The 13,194-nt window shown below is 37.9% G+C and overlaps 2 protein-coding genes across 4 annotated transcripts; one reads left to right on the plus strand and one right to left on the minus strand.

Annotated features, from left to right (window-relative positions):
* Positions 1-372: 372 nt before the first annotated feature.
* On the minus strand, positions 373-8,635 carry LOC105365506 (RNA-binding protein cabeza). Its single transcript, XM_011503698.1, has 8 exons — positions 8,237-8,635; positions 7,383-7,739; positions 7,073-7,163; positions 5,950-5,981; positions 4,226-4,356; positions 3,603-4,027; positions 1,908-2,234; positions 373-823 (listed from the first exon to the last, which is right to left on the minus strand). Exons 1-8 carry the CDS (start codon positions 8,247-8,249, stop codon positions 784-786), a joined length of 1,416 nt encoding a protein of 471 aa, XP_011502000.1. The 5' UTR covers positions 8,250-8,635; the 3' UTR covers positions 373-783.
* Positions 8,636-9,909: 1,274 nt separating this feature from the next.
* LOC105365507 (protein FAM195B) lies at positions 9,910-11,792 on the plus strand. Of its 3 annotated transcripts, none has more exons than XM_011503701.1 (4): positions 9,910-9,980; positions 11,182-11,297; positions 11,393-11,518; positions 11,612-11,792. In XM_011503701.1, exons 2-4 carry the CDS (start codon positions 11,195-11,197, stop codon positions 11,686-11,688), a joined length of 306 nt encoding a protein of 101 aa, XP_011502003.1. In that variant the 5' UTR covers positions 9,910-9,980; positions 11,182-11,194; the 3' UTR covers positions 11,689-11,792. The 3 variants fall into 3 exon arrangements, with proteins under 3 accessions (XP_011502003.1, XP_011502002.1, XP_011502001.1); XM_011503700.1 differs by lacking the exon at positions 9,910-9,980 and adding an exon at positions 10,375-10,403; XM_011503699.1 differs by lacking the exon at positions 9,910-9,980 and adding an exon at positions 10,439-10,566.
* The last annotated feature ends 1,402 nt before the right edge of the window (positions 11,793-13,194 follow it).

The following is a 13,194-nucleotide window of genomic DNA, read 5'->3' on the forward strand; positions in this document are numbered from 1 at the left end:
GAGAATAGGTCATATCTTCATTCGAATGTCACAAAGCGTTATTATTGTAAATAAATAGTTCAATTTGAAAATTTTTTTCAACTTTTTTTTCTTTTTTTTTTCTTCGTAGTAATTATTTTGTTAATGAAATTGTGTATACAATTTGTGAATAGTACAAGAAGTTCGCAAATAAAATGTAAGCAAAAATTCAATCTTTGTAAATATAAGTAAAATAATATTACTTAGTATATAAGTTAAAATTAAGACCGTTGTAGTAAGTATTTGTAAATAATTGGTTACCAAACTACAACCAATTATCATATATAATTTACTAATAAATTTAAATTGTAGTATTTAACGAGGAAGGTTTTGTCTTAAATAAAAATAAAACCATTTAATTCTTAAATATCTAAGGACTGTTTTTATTAAAACCTAGTTTTATAATTAATTCTGTCAAGAGTGTAACTTAAATCGTAGTTTATTTTAATTACATAGAAGCAGTAGTACAGTCTTTAGAAAATTTTAATACATTTCATCTCTCAATTAAGAAAGTTACATTTCTTTCTTACATTCTCTATAATCAGGACACATTTTGTGTATTTGGGGGGAAACAGGATCGTACTCAATCAACTCCGAGAACAGGCATTCTCATATTCAATGAAAATGTGTAAAAAATAAGAACACGAACATGACACATCAAAAACATGTGTGTACTTTTAGGGTTCTGAAAAAATTTACATGCTCGCTGCTTGTGTACATATCGCCAACACGTGTCATCTTATTTGCTCCTCTGCAACGAGGAATTTAATAGGGCCGTTGGCGGTCACGATCTCTGTCACCACGTCTGTAATTAAAAAGTAAAATGGCACGATATTTTATTGTCACAGGTAATATTCCTCTATATTCGGTAGTTTTCTACAATTGGTCTTTCAATTACAATTACTCTACCGATTATCTTCTTGCCTTATTAAATTTAGTTAATTCTCTCTGGCTAACGCGAATATTTTAAATCCATTAATTCAACGTCTTTTTGTTTCTTGTTTCGATAGAAATAAAAGCGAAAAAAACAACAAAATAAACAGTTTAATTATTATTCTCTTTTGTTTGTAGGTCGTAAGCTGGATAAAATTTCCAATCTGCATACATAGTGCAGAATCTAAAGGCCATAGTATTGTAACAGACAGAATTACTTTTGCCGCTATTAAATTAAATGAATGACAGAATATCATTTGATTGTACGAATAGAGAAATTGTAAATGTTTTAAAAATTAGAAAATTTAATTTGATACTACATTACCACCAACGAAAAGTTTTTATGAATAAACTACAGATTATATGTAATTTATTTAAAATGAAAATGACCCAGCGTGCGAGATATTAAATTTTAAATTGTATTCTAAAACAGCAATGCATATGAATTTGCTTAGTTTGCTTAGTTGCAAAAGCATTGTTGATAATATATGGAAAGCGACGTACATTAAATTTAAATAACAATTATACGTAAAATTTGATATATTAATAAAGAAAAGTCAGAATAAAGTAACGAACAATATAATACCGATGAAAATAATAAAATGAACAATCAATGAATAATTGTTAATTTAAAAATTTAAAAATTTAAAACAATTATAAACAAATTTTTATAATCAAACAGATTGTAGCATAAATGACATTGTGGCATTGTTGGGATCTTTTTTTTTTTCTTTCCCTCTCATTAAACATCAGTTTCATAATTATTATTGCATTGCAAATAGTTGAAATACATATGCAACACTCTCACATTAAAGATGAATTCTTATTCTTAAATATTTTCAACGCCTTTGGATAAACTCGTCACTTTAGGCAAATTATTCGGTAAACATAATGCGGTAGTAATTGGTAATTGAAAAAAAATTTCACAATTAAAGAAAGTAATTGATAAAACTGACCCTCCGCCGCCTCTCATGGGACCTCCTCGGCCGCCGCCACGACCGCCGCCCCTGTCGCCACCACGGAAGCCGCCTCTGCTGCCCCTGTCGCCCCCACGGCCACCGCCACCGCCGCCGCCGCCTCTGTCACTTCTGAAGCCGCCGCCACCGCCACCGCCACCTCCACCACGACCACCGCCACGGCCGCCGCCACCTCGGCCGCCGCCGCCGCCGCCGCCACCGCCACCGCCACCGCCGCCTCCCATTCCTTCTGGCTTGGAACTTTTGCAAAGATTACACTGATCACGCCAAGCAAAGTTCGTGTTACTGCAGCTGAGGTTAGGGCACCTTCACACGTTACAAACAGACGTTTCGGTAATGATCTTTTTTTTTTATTCTCAATTGTTTTGCTTGCTTTATTGTGCGTTTAACGACAATCTCTGATAAAAAAAATATTTGGGCGTGATATGTGAACAGGATGGGATAATTTATAATGTTTAAGAACACAGTGGATTGGCGGGTAAATATATGTTTATATGCTGCTTTCAATGATATTTGTTATTGTTGTCCCGCTCGAATAAACGATAAAAGATTTGAGCGAGGACCGAATTCAGCGTAAGTTGTTTATTAAATTAAATAAAACGGAAGGTGATTTCATTATTTTTTTTTTTTAAACCAAAAATATACTTTGTAAATTTTGAATCTTTATTAGGGCAAAATTCTAAAAGTATATAATGCAATTTATCGTGAATGGACGTTGTAATTTTTTATGTTTATTTAATGTTACGTAAAGATTCACGAATAATTCCGATTCACAATCGAAGGCATATTTAAGAAAATTCGATAAAAGTGCGATAAATTCGTTAAAAAAAAATTTGCACAATCCAAAGTACATATGTATTTGTAAAATGTCCACTCTTCTGTTCGTCAGAGCGATTATGTGAACAGTTTTTTTTTCTTATTTATTTATTATTTTATTTAATCGATTTCATGATATATATATACCCGTAAAATTATTTTAACAATAGCGTATATTTTTCATTAAATTTTTCATAATCTTTATAAAATTTTACAGGGTCGACAAATTTTTACATATGCATGGAATAAAGTTTCAATTAAAAAGAGTTCACAATATAGGCATGAACAGTCAACATTCATAGATTCTACCAGGTAGAGCAAAAAAAAAAAAAAACAAAAAAAAAACAAAAAAAAAACCCTTTTGTGGAAGAAAAATTTGATAATTATCTCTTAAAGAGTATTGCTACCAGTGAAAACCTGAGCTTGACAAAATTATATTTTATAGCACCCGTTTACTAAAAGTGAGCATTAAAATATATATGTGTGTGTGTGTGTGTGTGTGTGTGTGTGTCTGTATAAATTTTAATGATTGCAAATTCTGTAATTTAGATACTAATAATTTGCATAAGACGCGTTATTTGTAAAACAAATTAATAAAACAAATGGAATGCGACTGAATTCCATTGTCCGCGAAACGAAATCTCTTCTTTTATATTTCATTAATATTTTATCCTAATCATTCCCTTTATAACTATTCAAGTCATGATTGTGCCTCTTATACGTGTATAATACAAACAGAAAAAGTGTGAAAGGAAGGAGGATCAACGCGTTAAAAAAGTTTGTAATAATGGAAAGTAATCCTGCCAAGCCGAGTTGACACTGATGGTAATAATAATCACTCTCGAGAGTTAAATTTACCGCCAATCTCCGCCACGGGATCCACCGCCGCTGCCTCCTCCTCCGCCGCCACCATCTCGGCGATGATCTCCGTCACCACCTCGGTCTCTATCGCCACGGTCGCGTCCACCGCCACCGCCACCGTAGCCACCGCCACCGCCTCCGCCGCCGCCGCCGCCACCTCCTCCACCACCACCGCCACGGCCACCTCCGCCTCGGCCACCGCCGCCTCGGCCGCCACCTCCACGTCCGCCTTGCCAATTGCTCTTGTGCTGGGCAATCTGTACTTTAATTTTGCAGCCTTTGAAGTCTTTGCCGTCGAACCAATCGATGGCTGAACGGGCGGCATTTTGGTCGTCGTACGTCACCGTCGCCTCGCCTTTATTTTTGCCCGTACTTTTGTCTTTGTACATCCAGATTTTGGGCTTGCCAGTGCGTTTATCGTTCTGAAATGTTTATGGAATTACGTCTACGGTCGATCGTAATATTATAAGTTTGAAGGACTCCGATGGGAGATATGTAGGTATAGAATGCACAACGAACAAAGATCGTCGCCGAACAACAAAATCATTAGAATTTTTTAAAAATTTTTTTCAAATTCTTTCATTTTGTCGATTATTCGATCGAGTACGACAACTACTGACCTTTATGAGACCGATAGCGCCAAAGTGCTGGCAAATTTCTTCCTCGGTGATGGTGGCATCCATCCCAGATACAAATATGGTATCCTCTTGCGTAACCATTCCGTCGTTGCTGCCGCGATCACCGTATCCTCCTGGAATAGTTATCATTCGTTAACAATTGTCCAATCTACATATTCGTAAGATCAAAATTTCCTACAGCTATTTAAGAAACTAAACTAATTTTTTTGACAACTTTAACGTTATTTATACTTTATGAGTGGACTTTATTAAAGCTTCGTCACAACAATATGCTAATTTTACTGCTGGTGATCTTTGTATTAAAAACCAGTTTATTTTTTCAGCTTTATTATCAGTTTAATTTTATATTTGATTTGAATTGCATTTAGAATGCAACATTATTTAAATATATATTCCATACCGATGTAATTTTATGTAGTTAAATAACCATTGAACACATACTGTAACTTAACTACTATTTTGTTATGTATTTGTAGTCTCATTTTTATTTCTTATATTCATACCACAGTTTTACCGTTTAACTCCAAATGTCTGCCTAAAGTTACGAAATTTTATTTAATGATTTATTGATTTATTGATTTATTATTATTTTTTTTTCATGAATGAACCGATGAATTTCATCGAAGTAAATTTTCTTTCTCATAAGCTTAATTCTAATTCAGCTTCGGTAACCTAATATATGTAAAATCCTTTTTTTATTACATGTATGCTTGAATTAAAATTCATTGGCCAGACTCTTTTATCTGTCACAATGAGAAAAGCCCAATGTGTACGACGACAAATTATTAAAGATCAGATTGCAGCTTCACATACAAAAGGGCTGCAGCATTTCCTCAGCTATATACTTCATTTTGTTGAATACGCAAATACCATTTCATATTTTTTTTTTTTTTTTTTCTTATATTTTCCACCAGCTGCCTTTTATTGCACACATAAGAGTAAGTAAAACCACGTTTGCATCTTTTCTCCTTTTCAGAAAAGGAAGTTTTATTGTTGAAATCGTAAATATTTCATTAATACTCATTAAACTCAATATTTTTATAACTACCTAACACACAACCTTGCCATAAAAATACGCAGTATATCGTAAAGATAATAGCAATTTGTTAATTTTTTTCTTTTTTACTGTTTATTTGTCGATGTTAAAAATACAATTTGGATTTTATCTTTTATCATTCTCTAGACTTTTATCTTTTTTCTCTATTATCATCATCATCATCATCATTATCATTATTATCATTACTATTATTATTATCATTATCATTATTATCATTATTATTATTTATTTATTTTTTAAAAAATAGAAATATGTTCAAAAATAATTAAAAATAAAAGTTCTGCATATAATGCAATGACTTTGTTAAAGATGAAATTATAATAGGAGGAAGTCATAAACTGAAAGTTGTTAAATACGTTTTAAAGGTAGACAAATTTACGAATAAATGGGAAAAAGCAATTGGTGATTAAAATATAATCTTCTTTATGCCAATACTATTAAGTTAGTATTTTATTTTTTTTTTATTTTTTTATTTTATTATTTTTTTTTTTTCATTTCTTTTCTTAGGGAAATCCTTAGGGATAATGGATGCGCTTTTTTCGGCAGCCCTTTCATATAATCAGAGCGACCAGGTATTTTAATAAGTCCTAAATATTAGAGTGAATGCATAAATAGCACCAGACTTGTACAGAGAGTCTGGTGCATTTACCTTTGTTATAACCACCACGGCCACCGCCACTGCTAAAACACAGAAGCAGATATACCAATGAGTCGACTCATGGACAGATTTCAATCGATGTGTGGCTACTCATATGCTGCTTCACCACCACTTCTTATTCTTCTTGGTGTACCTACTGTCTAAAGTCTTTAATACCACATTACATAGTCTAGAAGTTTGGACTTAAATTTACTTGTCTTGTCAGTCCTTAAGGGTCTCAATCATGCGTAATACTTGAATAAAATAATACATGTTACTTTACACAAATTGTAAATAGAAATCAAATATGGCACCAAATATACATTAGTGTATCTTTTCCCGTTCATCCACTTCTCTTGACACACTTTTGCCAGCCATACGTTCACTCATCCCTCCAACCATTCATGCTCGTACGATATATGAATTTTACAAAATGCAAAATAAATTTGAAACAATTTAAACAATCATTATTACATAGTACAAACCGTTAAAATATAATAATATAATAAGTTAACAACATATATGAGGTGTTTAAACTATCTTTAAATTATTAAAAAGAAAAAAAAATACAGATCGTCTCACAAAAAAAAGGGGAAAAAAAAAAAGAAAAAAAAAAGGAAAAACATTGCTCAAAAGATATTTACGTTTGTCCCCTTAAATTTGAAGATCATACGAAAAACATTGATTTTGAGTATGTAACGAGCCATGCAAATCTCATAGAAGATACAATTTTTCTTAAAAATATGCGTAAGTATGCAGCATTGATACGTAGCCATACGTCAAAACCTTTTGTGTCAAACTGTCATATACAACCTGTCTATAATTTTACCTGTATAATTCTGTGAATATGTGTGTTAAACCTGTAGACACACTTTAAATATATTAAAGCCCCGCAGAGCATTAAACGTTTGCATAAGAAAGTGTATTTTTCATTTACATCGATATTTTAAATGGTTAAACCTTTGTTTCAGAAATTTTATAAGTTGAGTTACCTTTATTTACTCAAGTACCAACCATTCCGCTTTATCCATTCGGATAATGAATTAATATCCATTGTATGCGTATACAATAACATATCATTTCTTCGTTGTTATTCCTCTAGCGTAAATAAATAAGAAAAAAATTTAAAACTTACTTGTAGCTACCACCTGAACGATCACTGTATCCCCTTCGATCGTCTCCGCCGCCATATCGGCCACCGCCGCCACCACCACCACCACCGCCTCCTAGTTTCGAAAATTCAAAGAATTAGTGACCTGACAAGCTCTATACTTATAGCTGGCAAGCTCAAAGTCAATCTACATCTCAAGCCTAATGCCTCCTCAACTATCAATCAACGCTAAGAACAAGAGCTTATCCGAGCCAGGGATCAAGATGGGCTCGCTCGCAACACTGCGAATCCCTCAAGCGCAAACGACAACCATCCTAACAATGACGATCATTACCACTATTGTATCCTCCTCCCGAACTGCCTCGGCTGTATCCTCCACCACCGCTGCCACCACTGTTTCCGCTCCCATAATTACTACCATAGTTATTGCCACTGCTGCCGTTGTTGGAACCTCCGCTGCCGTAACTGCTTTGGTTGTATCCACCCTGGTTCTGACCTGGATTGTAATCTTGGCTAGAATCGTTATCCTGATAACTCTGGTAGTTCTGATAGTTTGGCGGCGGTTGACTATATTGATTGTAGGAAGAGCCACTTCCCGTGTTCGGCGGCGGGTAAGATGTGTCGGGTGTGCCAGCCGACGGGGGCGGCTGGCTGTACTGGTTGTAGCTTTGTTGCTGATAATTTGCGTACTCTAGAAAATTAAAGTCGAGAAAAATCATAGGCATCTCGCTCGTTTCGTATCGCCGCTTATCTAACGTATGTGAATAAAGGCCAGCATCGGCGTGTAGATGCTGGCCGCGGACGGCCATGGGAGGTGAAGGTGGCACGCATAATCCGGGTCGTTAATAACCAGTGATTAATTATTAGACAAGGAAGAGGTGGCGTCCCGGACGCACGCCAATTTACGGCTCGACGAATCATGTAAAATCGCATTCTTTTATCAATGATTGGTGTCGGCGTCTACATGGCGTGCGTAAGGCTTGGAAGCTAGAGAAGCTTCAATGGCGCCTATAGCCGTTGGACGAGTCGGACGCATCGTAAAAGCTCGCGGGCAACTCGACTCGAGGCATCTATGACTTTAGAGAGAGAGAGAGAGAGAGAGAGAGAGAGAGACAGTGTGTGATAAAGAGAAAGAAAGAAAGAAAGAAAGAAAGAAAAAAAGAGAGAGAGTAGGTGAAATAGACTTACGATTATCCGTCATGTTGAATGGTTGAGCTTAGGCGAGGACCCCAAAATTAAAAAAATTGCCAACAACGCCTAATGGCGTTGGTAAAAGCCTGTAGCCGAGCGCGAGCGTATCGACCTCGGCCTCGAACGACGCGTATACACACACAAACTCGAGCGACGAGCTTAGGAAGAGGAAAAAGCGGCTCTAGCGACTCGAGCGAGTGCGATCGTCGGTACTCGGGAATCCGGGGTCGCTTTCTCACACTCGCACTCTCGCACTCTGACTCTCTCGCTCTCTCTACTCCAACCGCGCGTCCCTGCAAGAGCGGCGACGCTAAGTGAAGCACAGCAAGAGGAAGTGACGAGTCTTTATTTGGCCGTCGCAACGCCGGAAATTCATAGCGCCACTTGCTCTCTTCTCCACACACCGCCTACTCGCGTGGATCCCTCGCGCGTATTACGAACACTTTCATTGGCCAAATTTTCGCGCGATAATCCTCGATAACGCTAGTTACTTCTCATCCCCTCCCACTCCCCACCCCTAAAACCATCATCGTCGACGCCACCCGCTTGCTTTATTACAAGCGGTCATTTTCAATTTGAGCCGAGCCCTTGAGCTTTTTTAAGGATGTTTTTCTGAATGAGAAAATTGCGTTGGGCAGCCGGACGTGGGAGGATAATCGTTAATCGTCCCGGGCCTTCGACAAATTTCAAAATTTTCAACGAGAAATAATCGATAATATACTCGGAGTTGCGCGGCTGTTTGTGTTGGTGTGGTGTATGCGACGATGAGTATATCAAGCGTCTCTTTCTCTCTCTTTATCTCTCTCTCTCTCTCTCTCTCTCTCTCTCTCTCTGTCTCCGTAGCGTCTGGGGAGGCGTTGAGAGCGCGTTATAACAGCATGACAAGCGCGCCGCGGTTTGTCATTTTGTCGCATCCCCTTGCACCTCCGCTTGTCCCGGCCGTAGCCCGTAAAGTCAATAATCTCTTCGATAATAATCCGTGGGATTGGGGGGGGGGAGAGGAGAGGATGATTAATCGGCCAGCTCCTACGAGATTAAAAACGGGCTTTGAATGCGAAGAGGCGTTCGCCGAGCGGTCGACGCGCCAAAATGCCCAACCACGTACTTTTAACGCTAATTAGCTCGCCAATACTGGTTTATCACGATGAGATATTTGCATTAAACGACTACGGGCGTCAATTACTAGGGGAACAAAAGATAAATGTACATGAAGGATGATAATGGACGATACGCAATGAAACATTATGAATGCGCACATTATGGTAAAAATAAAGGGACATTGTGTGGATGCGCAGAAGAGAGCTGCGATTGTATGGTGTGGTGTGTCGAGCATTCCCAACGGAATTTCTCGAACGTTATTCGCTCGAGGAAATAAGGCGGCAGCACATTGCAGCGACCGCTTCAAGTGCACACGTGCGTCTAAGCGAGGTTAACGAGCGAGGGAGCGAGACAGAGCGAGAGCGTAGGACTCGAGACACTATCCGCTGTTAGCGCCAATAAAAGTTCCGTGTTCGCGCAGCTGCTGCAGTTGGCACAGCAGCAGACGCAGTCGGGCGAGTCGGTTTGGACCGGCGGCGGCGGGGGGGGGGGGGGACCCGTTGGCCGATACTCTCCTGTTGACAAGAAAGCCACTAAGGCTGTGCTTGCTTGCTCCCTCCCAATCAACCATCCCTTTTGCCGCCGCCGTTCCCCCTCCCGCCGCCCTCGTGCTCGCTCACTCTCGCATTCGTTGTCTTGTTCGGTGAGCGCGCGCACTCCAACCCCCCGCTCCCGTCTTTCTCATTTTCGCGCCTCTCGCGCGGCGCAGTCGTCGATCGCTTGATGCGCGAGTACACAACATAGTAGTCGTGCCTACTCGAGTCATGTTGTGACACACGGGAGACAGATTTATGGTTGCGATATCGTGGATGGCTTAAGCCAAGGGCGATCGCCGTTCACCGTCTGTTGTGCGCGGGCTCGCTTCGTGCTGTATTCGACCGAGGGGCAAGAGGGACTTATTCGCTCGGTGGTCAATCTCCATAAGCTGAGCGCGCAGACAGTTAAGGAATAAGCGGGAATCTGGCCGAGCCGCCATCCAGCTGACTCTCGTTTACTGTCTTCTTGGTCTGCCGCGGGACGGTGACGGGAGGGGAGAAGACGCCACCGCAACGACTATAAAAATGAGGTGAGCCGTGCGGGAGGGGAACTTTGTCAGACGGGTAGGTCGCTTGGTCGCGCTTAGTCGCGAAGGTAGACGCTCGGTCGCCGTTGCGTGGTTACATCAACCGAGAGATGCGAAGCTGGTGCACGCGCCACTTGGCTGGCGATTCCACTCCGTGGAAGTACACGTGAGCATCTGACGTTTGGGACTCGAGCGTGTGTGCTGCTACGCGTCGGTCCGTTCGCGTATTGTCGCGCGTCGTTCGCTCGCCCCTTTTGCTACGTATGTTGGAGGACGCCGCGGGGACGCCACGAGGAGGAACGTCTCGACGGGGAAAAGTCGTAGTCTAACATTTTGTTAGCGGACATTTTGTTCGTCTCTTCTTTCGCGTGTATGTCGCGGTTGACATTTACGAATCGTGGCGTCGTCCGACATGAGCGACGACGAGCGTCTCTATCGATAAAGTCGCACGTTTGTCACTTGCTGTTAGGGCCCTACAATTGTTCGTTACATTTTCAGTAAAGGGATGTTAATTGTTATTGACAGCGTTGTTGGATGGGGTGGACGTCGCGGCCGTCGGAGGGATCTTGTTTTGTGTTTGGAAGAGGAAGGCGAGGGGAGAGGGAGAGACGAGTATCTAGAGTCGGGTGTTTCGTTAATTGTTGCTTTTAATTGGCTTCTTCCCTAGTCTGAGATGAGGGATCCAAAGCAATATTCAGTTTTTGGCTAATCGTTGCATATGCTTATGGGGAAGATGCACCAAGCGCCAAGATAACTATTGAGTGAATTTTGTTGGTTTTAGTGGGAGACCACAGATGACCACGATGAATGGGAAGAGGCCCACGACGTTACCTCCAAGGCATCATCAGAACGACGCAACTTCCCAACACTTTGATTTAATCAAATACATATACGAATGTAAGAGAAATTTTTCCATAATTTTCTTAGGCTACGTTTTATTCGTATGTCTATTCTATGAGCGGTCGAGAACTTGTCTATGTTCATTTTTGTAGCTTGGAATTCCGTATCCAAGGAGCTAGATAGCTACCATAATCAGCAACATGGCAATTCGTCAAATTATAGAAATGCTGCTTTAGTTACGTATTATCAAGAACACGAACCAAATCCACAGCTGAAAGGTAATTTTATAAAGATATATTTAATCGATTCAACTGTTTTGGTGGAACATTTAACGGTGTACTTCCAAATAACGAATTTGAGCGAATTTTCAGATTTTGAACCGTTTGATCTGGAAGCCTACTGGAGACAACGGGGAGTGCAAAGCCTGGCACGAAATACGAGTTCATAGTCTTGGATTTCAACCGTGAATTACAATCATATATTATCAAATAGTTCTAAGATTCAACAAGCAGCAGAAAGAATAAATTATTTCCAATATTTGACAAACATCGTTAAGCTGAACAATTTCTATTGTTTGTCATGGAATATATTCTATATTTATGTGTCAAATTCTAAAGTGCAAAAGAAAACTAAATGTAAAAGAGTGAAAATAATGCTGAAACATTCCATTCGTATCTTGGTAAAGCATTTACATAACAATGATTTAGCTTTTCAGAGAATTTGGCATTTAATTCGATTAATGGTACCTGTCCTGTTTATACTTGAATTGATTTTGCAAAACTTTCATACAAGAAACAATGAATTATTTATTTTACAACGGCAGAGTTGTAGAGAATCGTAATTTTTTACTAAGATATAAGGCAAATGTAAAATTTATATAATATATTATAAATACAAGTTTAGTAAAATTAAGCAAAGATCTTGTGCATTATTAGATCATTTTTATAACATTAAAATACTTATTTCGATGTTAAACAAGAAATGTCATTTTTCAGTTTTCAAAATTAAATCTAGAAACTTATTATTATTGAGTTGTATTTTACTTCACACACACAAAATTGTGATTATCACGTTTTTATTGATCATCGGCAGTATTTTAAATCAGTATATGAACGCAAATTTTGTTTTCACATTTAATATTCATGAGCATTAATTGTGATGAGATAAAGAGCTAAAGCGGCAAAGGTGCATGAAAATCTAGAGATTTAAATAATTTACATTCCAATGTAGCACTTAAGCGCGAGCCAAAACTTAAAAAATTTCTTTCATCAGGGTGATACGTCCCGTTGAAACATCAATTAAAAAACTTGATAAAAAGAAATACAAATAAATGAAAATTTATTGCAAAATTTTGTAAATAAATTAACATCTATAAATTACTTTTGTTTTCTTAAAAAAAAAGCACCCTTCTACAATTTGCTTTTTGTTTTTTTTGTTTTTATTTTGTTTTCCTATTATGACATGTATTTATGATGAGTTATAGTGGCTCGTTTATTAATGAAGGAGGCATGATTCGTAGTAAAAATTGTTATCGTTATTTATTGAAAAATTATCTATTCAAATAGAGCCATAACAAAATAATAAATTAATTGCAATAATCAAAAGCATTCAATTAATGAGCATTCGATTTCAACTTATTACGGAATTAGAAAAATGGTGTTGACAGCTAAAGTTAAAAATTAAAATGATTAAATAGTTTTGATTTTCTTTATCGTTCTTTAACCTGTTTTTTTGTTTGTTTGTTTTGTTTTGTATTTTTCTTTTTTTTTTTTTTTTTTTTGTTTTATACAATTGTGATTTGCGTATTAATATGATTTATCGGACGTAAACATAAAGCGATAAAAAAAAATCAGTGTTTGAGATTTTCATATTGATATTTCGGCAGGAAATACGTTTTCACAACTTAATGTATGAAATTCTTGGATCTATTTCCTCCCCCCCCCCCTTTTTTTTT

The sequence above is a fragment of the Ceratosolen solmsi genome, unplaced genomic scaffold (assembly GCF_000503995.2).
Source record: "Ceratosolen solmsi marchali unplaced genomic scaffold, CerSol_1.0 scaffold8, whole genome shotgun sequence".
Taxonomy (NCBI): Eukaryota; Metazoa; Arthropoda; class Insecta; order Hymenoptera; family Agaonidae; genus Ceratosolen; species Ceratosolen solmsi.

Excerpts from the sequence above, each read along its gene's own strand:
- LOC105365506 (XM_011503698.1), bottom strand. Across the intron at positions 2,235-3,602 it reads TCCCGTGGCGGAGATTGGCG|GTGCCCTAACCTCAGCTGCA; the intron begins GTAAATTTAACT and ends TAACGTGTGAAG. Across the intron at positions 824-1,907 it reads CCCATGAGAGGCGGCGGAGG|ACGTGGTGACAGAGATCGTG; the intron begins GTCAGTTTTATC and ends TTTTAATTACAG.
- LOC105365507 (XM_011503699.1), top strand. The coding sequence starts at position 10,511 with ATGCGAAGCTGGTGCACGCGCCACTTGGCTGGCGATTCCACTCCGTGG. Across the intron at positions 11,298-11,392 it reads AATCAAATACATATACGAAT|CTTGGAATTCCGTATCCAAG; the intron begins GTAAGAGAAATT and ends TCATTTTTGTAG. Across the intron at positions 11,519-11,611 it reads ACCAAATCCACAGCTGAAAG|ATTTTGAACCGTTTGATCTG; the intron begins GTAATTTTATAA and ends GCGAATTTTCAG.